This window comes from Procambarus clarkii, chromosome 90 (genome assembly GCF_040958095.1).
Source record: "Procambarus clarkii isolate CNS0578487 chromosome 90, FALCON_Pclarkii_2.0, whole genome shotgun sequence".
In the NCBI taxonomy this organism is placed as follows: Eukaryota; Metazoa; Arthropoda; class Malacostraca; order Decapoda; family Cambaridae; genus Procambarus; species Procambarus clarkii.
Window position 1 is genome coordinate 13,721,250 of NC_091239.1, and position 19,201 is coordinate 13,740,450.

A 19,201-nucleotide genomic window follows, 5' to 3' on the forward strand; every position below is an offset into this window, starting at 1 on the left:
CCACATGGAAGCTTAATGGGTGTAGAGTCCTTCCAACAGTAAATATTGGTAAGTTATCCTATTGGTTAAATATATATATGTAGAGATAATGTTAAACAATTAAAATCGTTTAATGTACTCTATATATCATAATAGATTACTTTGAAACCCGTATCAGTCGCTAAACCAAGAATTGGGCTATTATTACAAATTCGCTACTTTTAGACCGTCAGCTCGCTACTTTTAGCAATTTGAATCTGGCAACACTGCTGAGCTGAGGCGCTCACACACACGCACTCAAGATCGTCGTCGCCCCTAAATCAACACAACACACGCACTTGCTGAGCCTTGCTGAGCTCAGGTACACTCTCGCGCACTTATGAGCTCTGCTGACCCTTAAGTGTCTTCCCAACAACCTCTAAAGCACTCTGAGCACCATTATAAACATAAGTCATTAGCCTCGTAAGGAAAACCTCTAGATGTAAACAAGACAATTACAGACATCTTAAACCTCCAGGATATCCCCTGAATATCGAGGCTGAAGTCACAGAAGGATAAATAGGTAAGGCTTGTGCTAATGCTGCTGAACTTTGAACTGATTAGGGGTGAAGATAGGTGTATTAAGTCACTATAGGTCGATAAGATTTGCCCAAGTAGCTGACGAATACTTTTAAGACCAGTTAATTCCAGGCATAAGGCTCAGCTCTTGAGAAATGTTTGATCTGTCATCACCACTTAAACAAACCCAACTTGAACTCAATACAATCCAACCTAACTGCATCTAATGAAAATAAGATGCATAGTTTTGTTATATGATGTGGATGACATCACTGATTTTTTTTTTATTTATTTGTACAAGCATTCGTATAGGGTCTGTCTAATTACCACAAGCTTCCTGGCAATACGTTAGTAATGAATAAATATATGTTAGGTTAGGCTGACCAACCTAACCTAACCGAAGCTTGGATCGTCGACTTGATTTGGCGTCAGCAGCTTTTTATTTTCTTTATAAAAAGAAAATAAAAAGCTGCTGACGCCAAATCAAGTCGACGATCCAAGCTTATGTTAGGTTAGGTCAGCCTAACCTATCATATTTATTCATTACTAACGTATTGCCAGGAAGCTTTGTGAAGCTTGTGGTAATTAGATGGTGCATTCTTAAACAAACCCAACCTGAACTCAAAACAATCCAACCTAACTAAACCTAATGAAAATAAGATGCATACTTTTGTTATATGATGTGCGTGACAGCACTAACCTTTTTTATATGTACAAGCATTCGTATATTCTTGACAGCCACTAGCTCGCATAGCATTTCGGGCAAGTCCTTAATCCTAATTTTCCCTGGAATGCGAACCTGCTAAATCGCTTAACCAGGTACCCATGCTGGGTGAACAGAGGCTACATTTATGGGTTGGTGCCCAGTCAACCCTCCTCAGGCCTGGAGACCTGGTTGAGGACCGGGCCGCGGGGACACTAAAGCGCCGAAATCATCTCGAGATAACCTCCCCGGCCAGGATACGAACCTAGGCTAAATCGCTCGTGAAGCGCGGCGTGAGTATCTTACCACTGCACCAAAGGGACATCATGTTTAAAATGTACTGCTAGAATCACTAGGTACTAGGCTTTCATAATCTTCATAGGAACATAAATAAACACCATTTAAATATATTATGTAGCCAATTACAGAGCAGTTCATAAACGTGAACTCAATAAAAGATGTGTAGCAATTTATTATCAAGATAACTTTAGTTTAGGTAAAGTAACTTGGAATGGAGATGATTAATGTATATTTGTTTAAGCCACGTTATTGACCGATTCTCTAATGTGTAAGCATATTTATATACTTAAAGAATTTACGTTTTGTTTGCACATACTTTATTCTTTGGTACATGCTTTTTATGATAATTGATTGTGTGTGTGGGGGGGGGGGGATGGGGGACAGGAAGCCAGTGTATTCATACACAATAGGTTTATATTGAGGTCCCTCCCTGCAGTCAAATTACTGACCCCGTCCAGGATGCAACCCCACAAGAAGCTGACTAACTCCTGAGTACCTACTTCCTGCTTGAACAGGGGTATTAGGTGATAGGACATGCGTCCAACCATTTCTGTCCCACCTGGGATTTGAACTCGGAATTCTTGATTGAGAGTCGAGAATGAACCCAACTGTACTACTGGGACCCTTTATATACAGTACTCTATTGTATGTTCTTTAATATCTATATGTGTGCAAAAAAGCATACTAATATTGTAAGTACAGTACAGTATTGTATCAAAGAGGAAACTGATCCTGTAAATACAATGCAGTACTGGACTTTATTAAAAAGTATACTGATATTGTAAGAACAATGTACAGTGTCTGAATTCTGTTGAGTACTGTAATTGCTATTTATTCTTCTATAGGTCATCATGCCTGAAGTGAAATCCGAGATCTATGATGGCTGCACAGTTGTGGTACAGAAGGGCACGTACCTTAAGACTTGTCGTGTGATGGCTGGCAGGTTAGTGATGTGGACCAACATTATATAGTCCATTTTAAATTGGTAAAAGGCACGCAATAATGACTTCTATAAGCATAATGAAAAATATAATTTGAATGTTATAAACATAGTGTACTGTATATATGATATATATACTGTACAGTGGTACCTCGGAATGCGATTGTCCCTGTATGCGAGGTTTTCGGAAGGCGAGGTGTATTTACTCCAAAAATTTGTCTCAGAAGGCGAGGGTTACTTCGGGAGGCGAGTTTGGACGCGAGTTTGTTGATACGCGTACAGCCGACCTAGCGCGTTCGTCGCCCCTCCGCCCCGCCGCCCCTCAGTTTATTATTGTCTGGCGCTCAGTGACTACCCCCACATCAATTCTTCTCGCGGATTTTCAGTGTTTTGTTGGATTTTTGGTGATTTGTCTATACAATTTGTTATTATATATCTCACCATGGGTCCCAAGAAAGCCAGTGGTAAGGATAAAGGCCAGAAAGCTCCTGTGAGGATGACAATAGAGGAGAAACAAGAGATCATTCGGAAGCATGAGAACGGTACACGTGTTGTTGAACTTTGTAGGCAGTACAACAAAGCCACATCAACAATATGCACTATACTTAAGAAGAAAAATAAGATTATGGGTGCTAAAGTGGCAAAAGGAGTAAGAACATTAACGGCACAAATACTTGAAGAAGTGGAAAAGTTGTTATTAATTTGGATACACGACAAGGAGTTGAGGGGTGATAGTGTTTCGGAGGCCATTATTTGTGAGAAAGCCAGGGTGTTGCACGAAGACCTTCTAAAGAATACCCCTGCAACGAGTGATGCAGATAAGAAAGAGTTTAAGGCAAGCAGGGGCTGGTTTGAAAAATTTAGAAAGAGAAGTGGTATCCATAGTGTTACAAGGCATGGGGTTATGTGATGTGATTATGGAAGGGGACTCCCCTTCCAAACAGTAACTCCTCTCCTCCTCCCCCCTCCTCACCATCTTCCATACGCCTACAGCACTCGACAGTAAGGTAAGTAATAACTGGAACACAGTTTTGTAGGTTTATTTAGATGAATTAGGTAAATTAGGTATAAAAATTTAGTTTGATGTGGGGTTTTTGGGGTAGTCAGGAACGGATTAATTCATTTCCCTTTATTTCTTATGGGGAAATTAACTTCGGAATGCGAGTTTTCGGAAGGCGAGGCGTCTCCAGGAACGGATTAAACTCTTATTCTGAGGTATGCCTGTATATGTTTACAGTATATAATATATATAGTGTTTTTTTACAGGACCTATGCATTTGGTAAACGAGGGGATGGTCAATTCACTCTCAATATTGATGGTGCATTAGGCTCTCAGTTTGGCTCTTCATTCCGAATGGAGAGGATGACAAACAAGCTTTTCAGCATTCATAAAACTGAACACCTTAGTAATTGTCTTGATATTGGTAAGTATTGAATTATATTTCGGGATAGCACAGCTCCATATTTTCTTACTTGTTAGAAAATTCAGTATTGTACATTAGCAAATGACTAACTGGTTATCATCAGTAAAGGATACCTTACCTTGAGATGGTTTCGGGGCTTAGTGTCATCTTGAGGTTATCTTAAGATGATTTGGGGGAATAGCGTCCCCGCGGCCCGATCCTCGACCAAGCCTCCTTTTTGTTACGCACTCCCAAGAAGCAGCCCGTAGCAGCTGTCTAACTCCCAGGTACCTATTTACTGCTAGGTAACAGGGACATGAGGGTGAAAGAAACTTTTTGCCCATTTGTCTCCGCCTCCGCCAGGGATCGAACCCTGAACCTCAGGACTACGAATTCGAAGCGCTGTCCACTCAGCTGTCAGGTGCCCTAGTGTCCACACAGCCCGGTCTTCAACCAGGCCTCCTCGTTGCTGGACTTGCTGGACTGGGCAACCAGGCTGTTGGATGCAGCTGCTCTTAGCCTGACATATGAGACACAGCCTGGTTGATCAGGATACCTGGGGGTTTTGTCATGATTTATTTTTGTTCTTTATTAAGTTGTGTCTAATATTTTGAGTGTTTCTTTGTATTGACTTAATGAAGTGTAGTGGTGAATGGAAGTCATATTAAAATTGGACGGTGGAACTCCCTAGTAGCAATTTTTGTAAATAAATTTAAACTTTTAATTGTAGAGGATATGACCTTCAATACCACTGTATTGCAATTAGTAAGCATAACTGCACCAATTTTTCTACTTGTATACTTGATACCAGGGAATGTTCCCAAATCTCAATTTGAATTGCAACTTTTGGAAGGTTTCTGTATATTATAAAGAACGAATGATTTTAGATCATTTAAAAATGAGTGCCATAAATGGTATATGAGTAAAGCATGTTAAGGGAAGATGGATGGGGGGGGGGGGTAGATGGGTCCTTTCTTAAACAGCTACTTGGTTGCCTTCATTACCTCCTGTTTTGCTTCAACTTTCCTTGTGTTGTTCAAGGTCCAGGCCTCTCTAAACAAGAGACAAGCAGTTCCTTAAATAAGGAATGGCTAGAATGGGAGATAGGTTGGGCAGTGCACCTTTGTAGTGGATTGATCTTTGATCTTTGCATGCTTACCTGCCCCTTTGAGGAAGCAAGATATTGGTGCTTTCTCCCAGTGAACTGCAACTGTCTAATGAGTCTGACCATTGGGGTGTAGTTCTAGGGTGTCAGTGCAGTAACCTCAGCAGGCTACCAAGGTATCTCACCATAAGGTAACCGCTCAGATAGGGGTCATTTCATTACACTCGATGCTCTATTTTTGCAAATAAATGACTACCACAGGCAGCAAACTATGTATGTATGGATGGATGGATGTAACCTATTAAAATAGGTTCCATCCAAAAAATTTAATTTTTAATGCACATATATCAGGCTTTCCCTTCACCCTTTTTCAACCACTATGGCATTGTATTAACTTTCTCCATTGTTGACAGTGTTAAAAATGTTGTATCACTATTGCAAGTTTCATATTGATGTTGATTATAAGGTTATTCTCCCACACACTTTACTTGCAGTGAAGGAGGGCGGGGAGGACAATCGGGACTTACAAGATGATGGTCGATCCCAAAAGTTAACTTCTGAAGAAATTATTCAGCTGAAAGGTTCAGGGCTCACAGGCAAAGAGGTGGGAAGGATGGCTATGAAGTTTTATAAGTTTTTGTATTGTTATTTATGCACTATGATAATGAAGGTTAAATTAAATTATGACTCGCATCTTATTTTAGTATTAAATGTTTCTAAGCAATGCATTGAAGATTTCTCAATTGTGTATCATTTTTTTTTATATTAACACAGTTAATTAGTTCAGTACTTTCTTAGTACTGTATAATGATTTAACTCAATTAAGAGTATGATATTGTACTGTTTGTTAAACTGTGGGTTATGAAACTGGCCATTCAGTTTTGTACCTGTTATTTATCTTATTAAATATATGGAATGACCAACTTTAAAGTAGTACAAACTACTGAATATTGGTCATTTGGTCACTTTCTTTGGCAACATCTCACTTGCCTTGAAATAATGTAATCTCCAGTATTGGCCACTGCTGCTTTCCATCTCCCAGGGCAGTTAGGATATTTCTCTAAATACCCACTTTCTTTCTCCTTAATGCTCTAGCTTCCAAGGCCATAGCTGTACCTTGCCCGACTTTCCAGCTGCCTCCTTTGGCTGCAGAACTATAAGGGCTTTATGTGATGATCAAGGCATGCAGAGTTTGTTCCAGGAGTTGTCAACTCTTCCTCTGGTTTTATGTTCATTGTCACCAGTTTTTGCACAGAGGGATTGGGGGCATCTTTTGTAGAGCTCTTAGTTTTGGGAATTATTTTTTTAGTGTTAGTTTTGTTCCAGGCTCCTCAACCAGTCTGTCCTCTTCCCTAGTGGGGAATACTCTTTGGCTGGAGGCTTTGAGAGTAGATGAGGCCTGGGTTCTCTTTTGACCCTGCTTGGGTCTTAATTTCCAAGCATGATGGTGATAACCTCTAGACTGAGAAGCTGTTTTACCCTCCTGAATTTCAGTGTATTACATTCATTTTTCCACCTTGTGTTTAATTCGTGTTTCCTATGGAGGTCTCTGATCTTCTGACTTTACAGGTACACAAAGTCCCATCTTCCTGTCCTTCGTGCATAGTGGGACTTCTTGTAACTCTTGTATCCATGCTTCAGAAATTTGTCACACTTTCTTCAAGTTTCTTCAGTCTGCTATTTTCTGTGGGGAAAATGGAGACTGTTTTGTAAGGGATCTTGTATTTACCTAAATTAACCTGAGGGCCACAACCTCTAGTGGCCTCGATGGGTGGGAACAGGAAGCTTGCGGCTTTTTGAAGGTCCCATCCTGTTTTTGGGATGTGGCAGTACTATGTCCAGGTTCCCCACTTGGTGCAGCATCTTTACAGATTTTAAGGCTTGCTTTTTGCTTTCATTTGCTGGATATTGTTAAAGTTCTGTTCCTGCCAGGAGCTCTTCTTTCATTCTAGTGCCAAGTTGGTCTGGCTGGTCTAGAGTTGATCTAACTTTTTGCCTCACTTTTCATTACTTCTGCTGCAGCTGTGATCTTGCCTTGATTCTTCATAATGTTTACAGTATAGTGGCCTTATCTCCATGCCTTGCCTGCAGATGTCTGCTTCTTGGACTTTCAGGCATCAGCTTGGACACTTTTGCTTTTGCACTCTTCATATATTTATGTTCTCTTCCTGGAGAGAATGTGCACCTGAATTTGAAGGGTGTGTGCTTGTCGTTTTCTAATAGGCAAGGCATGTCATAGAGTAGTCCAACACAGCATTACGGAGGATTGGAACGAACATGTTAGGTATGGCAGTGGCAGCCAAAGAGGCAGACAACAAGACATGAGTGCCAACAGCTCCTATGGAAGCCACTCAAAACTTGAAAAGATAAGAGCTCTTAGTACACCAGAAACTGGATTGCATTGGTTAAGCAAAAACAAGTCTTGAAGTCCATGAGATCAGAGCTGAGGACAGTGGGGGAGGAAGCTGAACATTGAATACCAAAACCCCAGCTTTCTGGAGTAATTGATAAGTATACAGAGCATAGTTCAAGATATTCAGATGCGTCTTGGCCAGCAGGGAGTTGAACACAGAGGAACGCTCCTTCAGTCTATAGACATAGTGTGTGGAAGGGTGGCACCTTCCAGTCTAAGAAAGATAATCTTCTGGCCAAAATGATGGGGGAGAAGGGAACCTGATACTGTACCGATGATGTGGAAGATGAATGTAATTCAAGCAGTCTAATGTAGTCAATGTAATTCTGTGGATTTAAATAGAGGATTTTTTTTAGCTCAAGGATTGCAATAAAACAGGAATTTTGTAAAGTTTGTGTATTGCCGACATACTGTGGAAGGAAACTCGAGATATAATTGCCCTAATGCTATGCAATTGATGCATATCAAGCTTCTTATTTTATTACCAATCCTGAGTTTTATTGCTATAACATATTTTTCTTCATTACAGGTGCAGTATTTGTAATCCACCATAACATGTAAACACACAACAGTTTTCATCATGAAATTTTGTTCAACTCTATATATAAAGTATGTCCTTTCAGGTTATTCAGACGATCACAGAAAACAGCACTACATTCAAAGATAAAACAGTATTTTCCAAAGAAAAATATGTTAATAAAAAGCAGAAGAAATATGGTGAAATCATCACTATACATAGACCATCTATACGACTGTTAAGCAATATGTATTACACCCAGGACCCGCTCAAAATAGCGTAAGTATTGATTATGCATTTCATTAGTCGAGGTTTCTTGTGGGCCATGATAGCCGACATTCAGAAGCAGACATGATAGCAGACATTCTTATTTATTTGAGTTTTTTTCCAAGCTCATTTTGCTGAAGCCTGAAGTATATGATTTATTGTATGTTATAATTTCCCTTATCAGGGACAGGAAGCTTTGTCTTCTTTTGGATTGTGTATTGTCATACTGGTACTCCTCCAGAGGTGAATAGTGGGTAGCGGCTCAGTTTGACTCCTTTTGAGGTGTGTCTCGAACTTTGATCCTCAGTGCTGTTCCCTTTCAGGGTGTGTTGGTTGGTTCTTTGGTGTGATTGTAGTGGTATATCATGGCCATGGGGTTGAGCTCAGCTCTTCACGTGAGCAGGTTGAGACAGGTTGAATTCTCATACTTTGTGGTATGACCATTTGAAAAGTTCCTTGTGGCAATAGGCCTCAAAATCTACAAGGACCTGGCGCGTGAGGAGTGTCTTGTGTGAACTCGAGTCCTGACTGTGGCGAGCAAGCAAGGAGCCACTTGGATATATGATTTTTAATTACCCAACACATGTTATTTTCTCTACAGTTAATCAGATCTGTTGACACACTTCTCTAGTTATTATAATGAGATAGTCATTTGTATTTTTTAAGTAGTGTATAATCTAGTTTGTATTTTCAGATATGCTGGAATGTTACCAGGAGTCTTCATATAATTGATCTTCATTGATTACTTGATGCAATTCAATAATATTTGCTTACTACGGAGGTTAGCAACTTAATAAATAAAACCATTTATTCGTGGCTTTTCCACCAGGAATCTTCGCGTTGATACATTGTCGCAGCTGCTGTGTCACGTGAATGTTCAGCCAGGGGGTTCTTTTGCTGTGTTCGAGTCTGGCACTCAGGGCTTGGTGACGGCTGCCATGTTGCACCGCATGGGCACCACTGGACATTTGGTTCAGATTTATCATGGTAGTCATCCACAGAGGTAAAAAAAAATTCTTAATTACAGTGTTCTAGTCACTATCTATAATTTCCTTCTATGCTGAAATTGCCATATATGATTGTTCCTTATTGATTTTCAATACATTGATCCTTATGGGTTTCAATGAATTGATCCTTATTGGGTTTTGATCTTTATGAGGTTTCAGCACATTGATCCTTATGGGGTTTTCAGTACAGTGGTACCTCGGAATGTGAGTGTCCCTGTATGCGAGTTTTTCGGAAGACGAGCAGGATTTACTCCAAAAATATGTCTCGGAAGGCGAGGGTTACCTCGGGACGCGAGTTTGTTGATACGTGTACAGGCCGACTGGCGCGTGGTGGCATGGCGATCGTGCCTCAGTTTACCAGTGTCTCGTGTCCAGTGACTATCCCACCTGAATTCTTCACAAGGATTTACAGTTTTTTATCGTTTTTTTGGCCATTTGAGCATAAAAGTTGTCATTATATATCTCGCCATGGGTCTCAAGAAAGCCATTGGTAAGGTTCAACCTAAGAAAATAGCTGTGAGTAGAGGCAGTAGAGGATGTCCCTTCTTGATTAAGAAAATGTGTGAAGTATGGGAAGAACTGCAAAGTTTTGTTGAAAAAACTCACCCAGATAAAGCTGTAGCAGGCCGTTGCATTGACCTTTTAAATGATAATGTGATGTCTTACTACAGACAAGTGTTAAAATGTAGGGAAAAACAAGTGTCTTTAGACAGATTCTTAGTAAAACAAGCAAGTCTTAGTGGTATGCAGGCAAAATGTGCCAGAGTGTGCATACCAGTGAAGTCCTCACTGCCTGATGTGATAATGGAAGGGGACTCCCCTTCCAAACAGTAACTCCTCTCTTCCTCCCACCTCCTCACCATCTTCCATACGCCTACAGCATTCAACAGCAAGGTAAGTAATAACTTGAACATAGTTTTGTAGGTTTATTTAGATGAATTAGGTATAAAAATTTAGTTTGATGTGGGGTTTTTGGGGTAGTCAGGAACGGATTAATTCATTTCCCTTTATTTCTTATGGGGAAATTAGCTTCGGAATGCGAGTTTTCGGAATACGAGGCGTCTCCAGGAACCAATTAAACTCTTAAACTGAGGTATGCCTGTACTTTACTTTTACCATGCACACCACAATATAAGACTTTTAAATAGCTTAGCAGTTTAAGAATTAAAGGGCCATAGTTTAATTTTCTGGGAGGGCTGTCCTCAGTGGCTTCCTTAGCTAACACAAAGCCTCAAAATGACCTATCAGAAAGCAGCCCGTCCTCTAAACAAGGACCCAAAGTCCACTCCATGCACCTGCCAAACCCCCTGTTTATGAATGAAAAGTGGTTTACACACGACTCACAACTGAAGGTATCCGAACACTTCCAGAACAAATGCTTCGCTGATGACTTTTGTTCAAACCACAACTCTGTAAAGGCTTCACCCACGTACTACAAATATGTACAAATAATCTGCAACAGAACCTAAACACATAACCTAACCTAACCATACAGAAATAACACGTGGCTTACAGAAATACAAGTAGCATTAAAAAATAACCTACTGAATACTAATGTCTGATTAACAAATACTTAAGATAAATTGATTTAAGTGTGAGTTTTATTTATCAAGTGTGAGGACGGGTTGAACACCAGAGCTTTTTTCTGTGGCTTTTTCTCAAAGGCCTTTGGTCCCAGAGGCTATTTCTGAAGGTGTTTAGCATTCCCTTTAGCCATAGCATTATATACCCGTAAAACTACCTATCTGCCAAGGCCGTAAATGCCCAGGTATTACTGTGGTTCAAAATCTTGATGGGAAAGCCCTCAGGAACCAGGAAAGGTCTTTTGACAGCTGACAGCCTCCTGTCCCCATTGAAGCCACTAGAGAGAGAGTGCCCCTTGGGTAAATTCAGGTAAACTCTCGTGAGTTGTACTGCTTACTACCTTGGTGGTGCTTTGATCTCATAGCTCAGGGGCCAGATTCACAAAGCAGTTACGCAAACACTTATGAACGTGTACATCTTTCTTCAATCTTTGACGGCTTTGATTACATTTATTAAACAGTTTACAAGCATGAAAACTTGCCAATCAACTGTTATTGTTATAAACAGCCTCCTGGTGCTTCGGAGCTCATTAACTGTTTAATAATTGTAAACAAAGTCGCCAAAGATTGAGAAAAGATGTACAGGTTCGTAAGTGTTTGCGTAACTTCTTTGTGTACTGTATCTAGCCCCAGGATGTAGCATTTCATTGACACTTGGGCACCCTAACCTACTCATTTAGACATTTTTGTATTAATATTTGCAACATAATGGGTAAGTGAGGTTAAACTGTACTATACTTGCATTGGTGTAATTTATTACTGACTAGCTCTATTTGATTAGTTTGGGATAATATTAATCTTTACTCATTTATAGATCAAATATTTATTAAATAATTTATACAAAGAGTGCATGACATATTTTGAAGTATATGCCATGTTGAAAATATTGTATTAAGAGTATTGTCAAATTTTAGTTCCATAATTACTGTATGTTATCTCTGTCGAGTGTCATATTCTTAAACCAGAGATGCAGTAGACCTGATGAACTTCACAGTGCCAGAGCTGGAGGTTCTCTCCTTCATTAACTTTAACAAACTACCAGACATTAATCTACAGGAAGAATCTGCAACAAATGGAACAGAAGAGATGAAGGAAGTGTGTAAGTACTCAAATCATATCAGTTTTTGAAACATTTTGTTTTTAGTTTGGCTTTCCTGAGGACTAGACCCACCATGTTGGTTCTCATATCATTTATATAGAGTTTTCAGTTTTTGTAGCTTCCAGTAAGAGCAAGGATTCAAACAGTCTTATGAGAACTCGTCACCAAATGGTCTGGTGTTCAGAACATCATCATTATTCTTCTGGACAACATGTTTTATACAGATTGGTGGGGTTTGCTGGGTTTATTTCCTATTCTTGAGAACAGGAAGCTTGTACTTAGTGTTATCCAGGGTCAGTGTCTATGCAGGACACTGCTCACATATCAGACCCTCGTCGACCCACCATGACAGGTTACCGTTGTGGAAAAGTCCTGACAGATCATTTGAAATTTATTCAATACCTTTTGAAGTTACTTACCACTGTGGGGAAAGAGATTGACAGGTAGATAAAGTCCTGGCAGATCATATAAGCTGTGGATTGGGAGCAACTAGTGAGAGCAAAGCTTAGAAAGTGCATTTCTTTTAAGTCTGGAATGCATTCATATTTTCCCATATGGTTTTCCTAAGGTTTGTATTGCATGAGTTCTTCCTATGATGAGGTTTTCCAAGAATTCAAACTCTCACATAACTTACTGTAATAAATTTCAGTATGAGCATCTTAAGATTATTCTTCCAAACTGTTTGGTTCCATTGATGGTCTTAAAATAGCATTATTTTAAGACCATCAGTATTTGTATGTATGTATGTGTGTGTGTGTATATATATATAAATTGATGTAACCCCCTTTTAATTTCTTCTCAGCTAAAGAAGAAGAAAAGCAGTCTCTTGATGACGTATGTCTTGAAACTAAACAAAAGAAGACTGGTGGTGATGAAAATATGGAGACGTCTGGAGGCAATGCAAAGAGCCTGAAGCTGGAATCTGCCAAGCCAAGAAAGGTATCTTGTCATAGTAATTTGTTTTCTGTCACCGAGTCCTATTTGTCCTATTTCTGGGCTTTTACATTTAGCTGCTCCATAAAGTCAGATCACACCGTAGTTTTAGACATACTGTACATAGTCAATCAGGGCAACACATATTACAGTTCTCCATAGACAGGAATTGCAAGAGTGCAGCCGGAAACAGAAAGGGAAGAGATGGGTATAAACTCAGAAACTTGCTCAGATAGCAAGGCAGCAGTACCAAGTGAATACTGCCCTAAGCTGAATGACGGGCAACAGAATCAAAGCCGACAGGCCAAAATGCTAGCCAAACCGATCAAAAAACTCGCCTACCCAGAAGGATCCCTGGCTGTGCTTGAGAACAAATTTATCAGAGTGGAGTTGGATACCTAGGTCTCTTGCAATAGTTAAGCATTTAAATACTATCCATACTATTGGATAGTATGGATAGTATTATGTGGACCATACTATTGGCCTGCAAAAAGGTTGGAGAGGAAGCCCCAACCTACATAGGACATGTTGGTGAACTGTTCGAGAGTTTTATTGAACTGAATTAACTCTAGTAAAAGACTCCAGTGGACACCACCAGAGTAGAGGACTCCTCTAAGCTCGAGTTGTCATGCTAATTCCTGAGCTGGTGGTGAACATGTGAGCAGAAGTACATTTTGAGTTAATTGAGCCAAACCTGACCAAGAACATGACAATAAGCATCCTGGAGATTGAGGGATACAATCCAAGAATGTACCAAGAAAACTCTGATTAACTATCATAAGTGGTCATGCAAAATGTCAGTAAGAAAGGAAATCATTTGATCTTGACAAGTCAAGAATTAGCCAATTACAGTAGTTAGTTTAGTTCATTTATTATGCACCCCATAGCCATCTTGTGGCAGTAGTGGAAAGGGTTACAGAGGCACATAATGGGCTCAGGGACTGAACCCCACAATTGATTTAGCTAAGCAAGTTACAATCTTGATGAGCTAGTTAGAAAATTTAATATAAGTCGTCACATCAACAATGGGTTCGAGATCGACCACAAGTACAGTTTCTAAATTAAGCAACTGGCGTGTGGAGAGCTAGTGTCACAATTTATGTTTGTCCTGCACACCGCCCCCCATCCAGTAGGCAGCGGTGGATAGGTTACAATCACTTAGTTACTACCTACAGTTAGCAAACTGGGGATATTTGGCTAAAATTTGTGGTAGCATATCATTTTGAATGAAATATTTACACATCGCTGGAACATTGGTTAAATCATTCTCTAAATTCACGTATCTTTTCACACTCCACCACTTTCTCTGTTGAAAGGGCATAATAGAGAAGCACAGCAGTACATTTGCTTCTCACCACGCTTAGGATACCCATGTGCATAGGAAATAGGCATTCGTGTTCTTGAGAGAGAATTGTAGGAGGCAGGTGGGGGGGGTCTGGGTGGGGTGGGGGACCTTGCAGGAGGCAGGTGGGGGGGGTCTTGGTGGGGTGGGGGACGTTGTAGGTGGGAGGTAGAAAAGGTTAGCATTATGGAAAAAGGCCTAACAGATGATTTGAAAGTTATCAAATATAATACATTGTTACAAATTTAAATTGGACTTGCCATGAAATTTAACAACCCAGAAGAAGACATTGTTAAAACCAAATTGAACATGAGCTTACATAAGCCCACATAAATTATAAACTCTCCTTCACCACCTAAATATACCCAGTAAGTAACACACGAACCCGTCCTCTAACCTGTTGTGTTATTTCATATAACATATTACTTTACTTTATGTTACATATCTGTCAGAATTAATAGACTATGATGTTGACGTTTTCTATGCATTGGCCTTGATAGACTAGGTTGGTTGCTTGGGTTCAAGCATTTCTAGTTTGTCAGAAGGTTGCCGTGTTTATGGATTGTCAAATCGAGAGAATGAGGATTGGGATGCTAAAGAGTTAGCCAGTCAGAGGCTTGTGGCTAACACAGGCATGTCCCTGAAAAATAAAATTAATGTCATTATACTCCCCTAAACTCATTCTTCTTAACTCATTACAGTGCCTAACACTTACTACAACAGCCAGTTATCATTCATGACTGTCTTGAGATACTGGCCTGGGTAGAGACTGCTTTTCGCTCATTCACGTGCAATCATAATGTATATATTTAGCAGGTTTAGTTAATGTAGACACGTGTTATTTGATTTACTTTATTATTAATACAATGTTTCAATATGCAATAGATTTATTTGTAAATTAATTATAATGCATTTGTTTTATTGCGGGTGTAGCCACCTCTAGTGTTCTTTGTGCTCAGGACTCCAACACATCTTCATGGGACAATATTTTTAGCTGGGCAACGGGATCGTACATACTTCCCTGGATTCGCCAAACACTACCTGGAAAGTCCAGGGATGTGGGTTAGATTCCATCATATTACAACAATATTGTCTTATAGTATATCTACATCTATACTGTATATGCAACAATACTTGAATGGGCTCTAAATTGTGTGTATCAGAAAACTCATCCTCGTGAAGGGTTCGAACCCAGCAGGTAGGTGTGCATAGGTGTATGGAGTGCCTAGTGGTCTGGGTTCGCGCCCTTCACGAGGATGAGTTTTCTGATATATATAACTTGAGGCCCATTCAAGTGTTGTCGCACAAATGATACTTGTGTTTCCTCACATAGTAAATTGATTTGATTTGATATCACATATCATATATATATACTGTATCATGTTCTTGTCATTTAATTGTGGAAACTTTAAGGAGGTTTTGGTTGAAGATAATTACACAATTTTTTTTACAGTTTCTATAGTTCTTTATATTTCACTATTTCACATATATTTCACTTATATTGTTCTTTTAATTTAGTAAGTATTTTGTAACTATACTGTGCTGTATTATTTTAGTTTGTAAGAAGACAAGTAGAAGATGTGCAGATGTCATCAACTGTACTTCGAGGAAGCATTGAAGGTCTTGTTGTAGCTTGTCGCCAGTACCCCAACAACATCTTAAGAGACTTGTTACATTTCCTCAAGCCTGGTCATCCTTTTGTTGTTTTCTCTCCTTATAAAGAAGTAAGTGGAATTGTTATTTTCACCGGTATTCTCTTTTCTGGTTACGTCCTGTATTCACCTATTTGTACTTGCATCAGTAGTTTTGGAATACAGTATAATGATAGGGGCCTCGTAGCCTGGTGGATAGCGCGCAGGACTCGTAATTCTGTGGCGCGGGTTCGATTCCCGCACGAGGCAGAAACAAATGGGCAAAGTTTCTTTCACCCTAAATGGCCCTGTTACCTAGCAGTAAATAGGTACCTGGGAGTTAGTCAGCTGTCACGGGCTGCTTCCTGGGGGTGGAGGCCTGGTCAAGGACTGGGCCGCGGGGACACTAAAGCCCCAAAATCATCTCAAGATAACCTCAAGAATGAAGTGATTCTTTCTGTGGGGAGCTCCGTTGGCTCCCTGAAGCTATTCGAACTGATGTGGTATATTAGTTTGGGGGTCATCAGCCACAGGGGTCCATATGCCTACCGGGGACCACGAACCAGAACCTGGCTCCCTCAGAGAGGAGCAGGCTACCTTGAGGTGCTTCAGGGGCTTAGCGTCCCCGCGGCCCGGTCGTCGACCAGGCCTCCTGGTTGCTGGACTGATCAACCAGGCTGTTAGACGCGGCTGCTCGCAGCCTGAAGTATGAGTCACAGCCTGGTTGATCAGGTATCCTTTGGAGGTGCTTATCCAGTTCTGTCTTGAACACTGTGAGGGGTCTGGCAGTTATGTCCCTTATGTGTAGCAGGGAGCAATGTCCTACAAGCACTTTACATTTAAAGTGTGTCATAATTGGCATCAGCTGGGGAAGCACACAGAAAGATAGGCGTAACAAAACAGACCACAAGCTGGTCGCAATCTTGACCAGCTTGTTCAGACAGCTTCAGGGAGCCTCTGGGGCTCACCCGAAGGCATTTCATTACGTTCAATGCTGGTTTTTTTCACTCATTTTTCTTCGTCATATTTATAATTAAAGTATAATTGTGGTGCTCCATTTCCCTTTGAATATTTTTACCAAAAAAGGTATAAAACTGCTAAAAGTTTTGACACTTCCTATAACAGTACTGTAAGTAGTTGTAGATTGACATGATGGCCACTAGAATACTGTATTGTAAGATGCCACAACAATGTTCCAATGTGTATCATTTTTCATTTTACATATACCCTGGCATTGGTTCCGAAGATCAGTGTGCCCGTGGCCCGGTATCCGAATAGGTCCCCCCCCCCCCGGTATATTAGTAGAAAGAACACAATTGAGGTGATGGCAGGTATCAAGGTCATAAATTAGTGAGTAGCTATCACAGTGGGTGAAGTAGTAGTTGGCAGAATAATTAATAAAGCTTACGTTAATCACCGGGAAATATTAATATACAGTAAGTACTTGAGAAATCTTTTATATTATTTAATTTTAAGGTGAAATAATGAGAGAATGTGTAATAAGCATGAAAAATATTGTATAGATTTGCATTGTGAAAAATATTGTATAGATTTGCATTGTGAAAAATATTGTATAGATTCGCATTGATTCATAGTAAGAATAACACACACAGATGTGTTAACTTGAACTTTCTTTCTCTGGTCTGTCTATTGTGTTTGCTGACATATAAGATGTACCTATCTAGCAAAGATGGTTTGATTCAGCATATAGTTTTTGAAAGTATGTAGTATTCAAGTGGTTTTGTAGGGGAAAGATGATTTACATACAATATATAATCAGTTGGGAACGGACCAAAGGCATATCCTTTCTGCCTTCAAATATAGGATCTATATACCTGAGGGCCACGACTACTCGACGAGGACAGGAAGCCGGCGGCTTGTCAAACGTCCCCCAATAAACCATTCTATATACTGTTTGACAATATTAACCTTCATACTGTTGTGTATAGACTAGTACAATAATCTTTCAATTTGTATCCCTTAATGCTAAAGTTCTCTTGTAACTTTTGACATTCACAGCCCTTAATGGAGTTATTCATGGAAGTGAAATCCCAGGACGGCACAAATGTCCGCCTCAGTGAGACGTGGTTGCGGCATTACCAGGTATTACCGCAGCGGACTCATCCAGAAATCAACATGTCGGGTGGAGGTGGTTACCTCCTCTACGGCACAAGGATTATGAAGGAATATAACTCTACAAATTCCAAGTGAAATCCTCCAAGGTAAATTAAATGAAGACAGTTTTAAGTGATAATAATTATCCATATCTCACACCTTATTATAATAACTAAGTTGTCTTGGTTGCCATGGAAGTACTAAAACAAATTAAATTACAGGTGTTGCTGTTTCTTCTGCTCGGATGCCTCTGTTTACAAGTACGATGTTGTATCATTAAAAAGAACACAAAATTTAATAATTATGCCCCATGAATAAATTCAGAAATTTAGTACATATTTTATCATGAATACCCAATAATACACACAGAAATCACAATTGCATGATGCATCAAATGAACAAGGCCACAAGGACAGTGATGAGCGTTCGAACCTATGCGCGGGATGATCCCAGACGCGCCTTAGTTGACTGCCAATACATGGTAAAAGAATTGCCCAAAACGCTATGCGTGCTAGTGGCATTACAAGAATGTTAAACTTATTTTCTATATTCTCTGTTAACCCCCAATGTAACTTCTTGTATATAAATAAATTGCAACATGGAGCACTACTGCCCTCACAAGGCTCCTGTGACTTCTCTGAAGCACAGGGGTTTTACACAATTTCCCCATGCACCCGGGCTCTGTTAACCAAATGTTCTACCTCTGTTGCCCCTAACGTGAATAAACACAGAAATCCCAATAGCATGCAGCATGAAATGAACAAATCCACAAGAACCGTGATGAGGGTTCGAACCCTCGTGGATTTGTTCATTACCCAATGATCATCACATTCGCGACTCCAGCCTGAAATTGTTGTGGCCGTTAAGATCACTTCACCCCTCCCCGCTCATGTCATGACAGGTGCCAGCAGGAGACCCGTCTCAGTTCACCCATGTCTTGCTTTACACACAGTGGTGCAAACACAGCTTTCTACACCTGTGGGGTGTAGTAAGCCACTTGATTATGTATTGTATTAAGCTACCTGGGAGTGTATTAGGCCAATTGTGGGGTATTAGGCAAGTTGGGGGTTGTATTAGGCCACCTGGAGGTGGATTGGGGTTCTTGGGGGTTATTATGCCACCTGGGAGTGCATTAGGCCACCTGGGGCGCCGCCCTGCTCCTTATTGTCCACATTGCATTGTCCCTCTTACAGTCGTGCATATTCTTGTTGAATGTCGTAACTTCCAGTACGAGCGTCTTGCTTCCCAACCGTCCCTCGCGGCACTTGTCCCTCGGTGTAATTCTTGGCGAGTCGGATACTTTGGA

At 40.3% G+C, this 19,201-nt stretch overlaps 1 protein-coding gene across 2 annotated transcripts; it reads left to right on the forward strand.

Annotated features, from left to right (window-relative positions):
- The first annotated feature begins 244 nt into the window (after positions 1-244).
- Positions 245-18,226, forward strand: Trmt6 (tRNA methyltransferase 6 non-catalytic subunit). Of its 2 annotated transcripts, XM_045728137.2 has the most exons (11): positions 245-541; positions 2,386-2,483; positions 3,747-3,904; positions 5,483-5,592; positions 8,025-8,197; positions 9,015-9,188; positions 11,741-11,874; positions 12,677-12,813; positions 15,706-15,873; positions 17,800-18,002; positions 18,117-18,226. In XM_045728137.2, the coding sequence occupies exons 2-10, from the start codon at positions 2,392-2,394 to the stop codon at positions 17,989-17,991; spliced, it is 1,338 nt and encodes a 445-aa protein (XP_045584093.1). In that variant the 5' UTR covers positions 245-541; positions 2,386-2,391; the 3' UTR covers positions 17,992-18,002; positions 18,117-18,226. The 2 variants fall into 2 exon arrangements, with proteins under 2 accessions (XP_045584093.1, XP_069174460.1); XM_069318359.1 differs by lacking the exon at positions 9,015-9,188 and having other exon boundaries at positions 288-541.
- Positions 18,227-19,201: the final 975 nt, after the last annotated feature.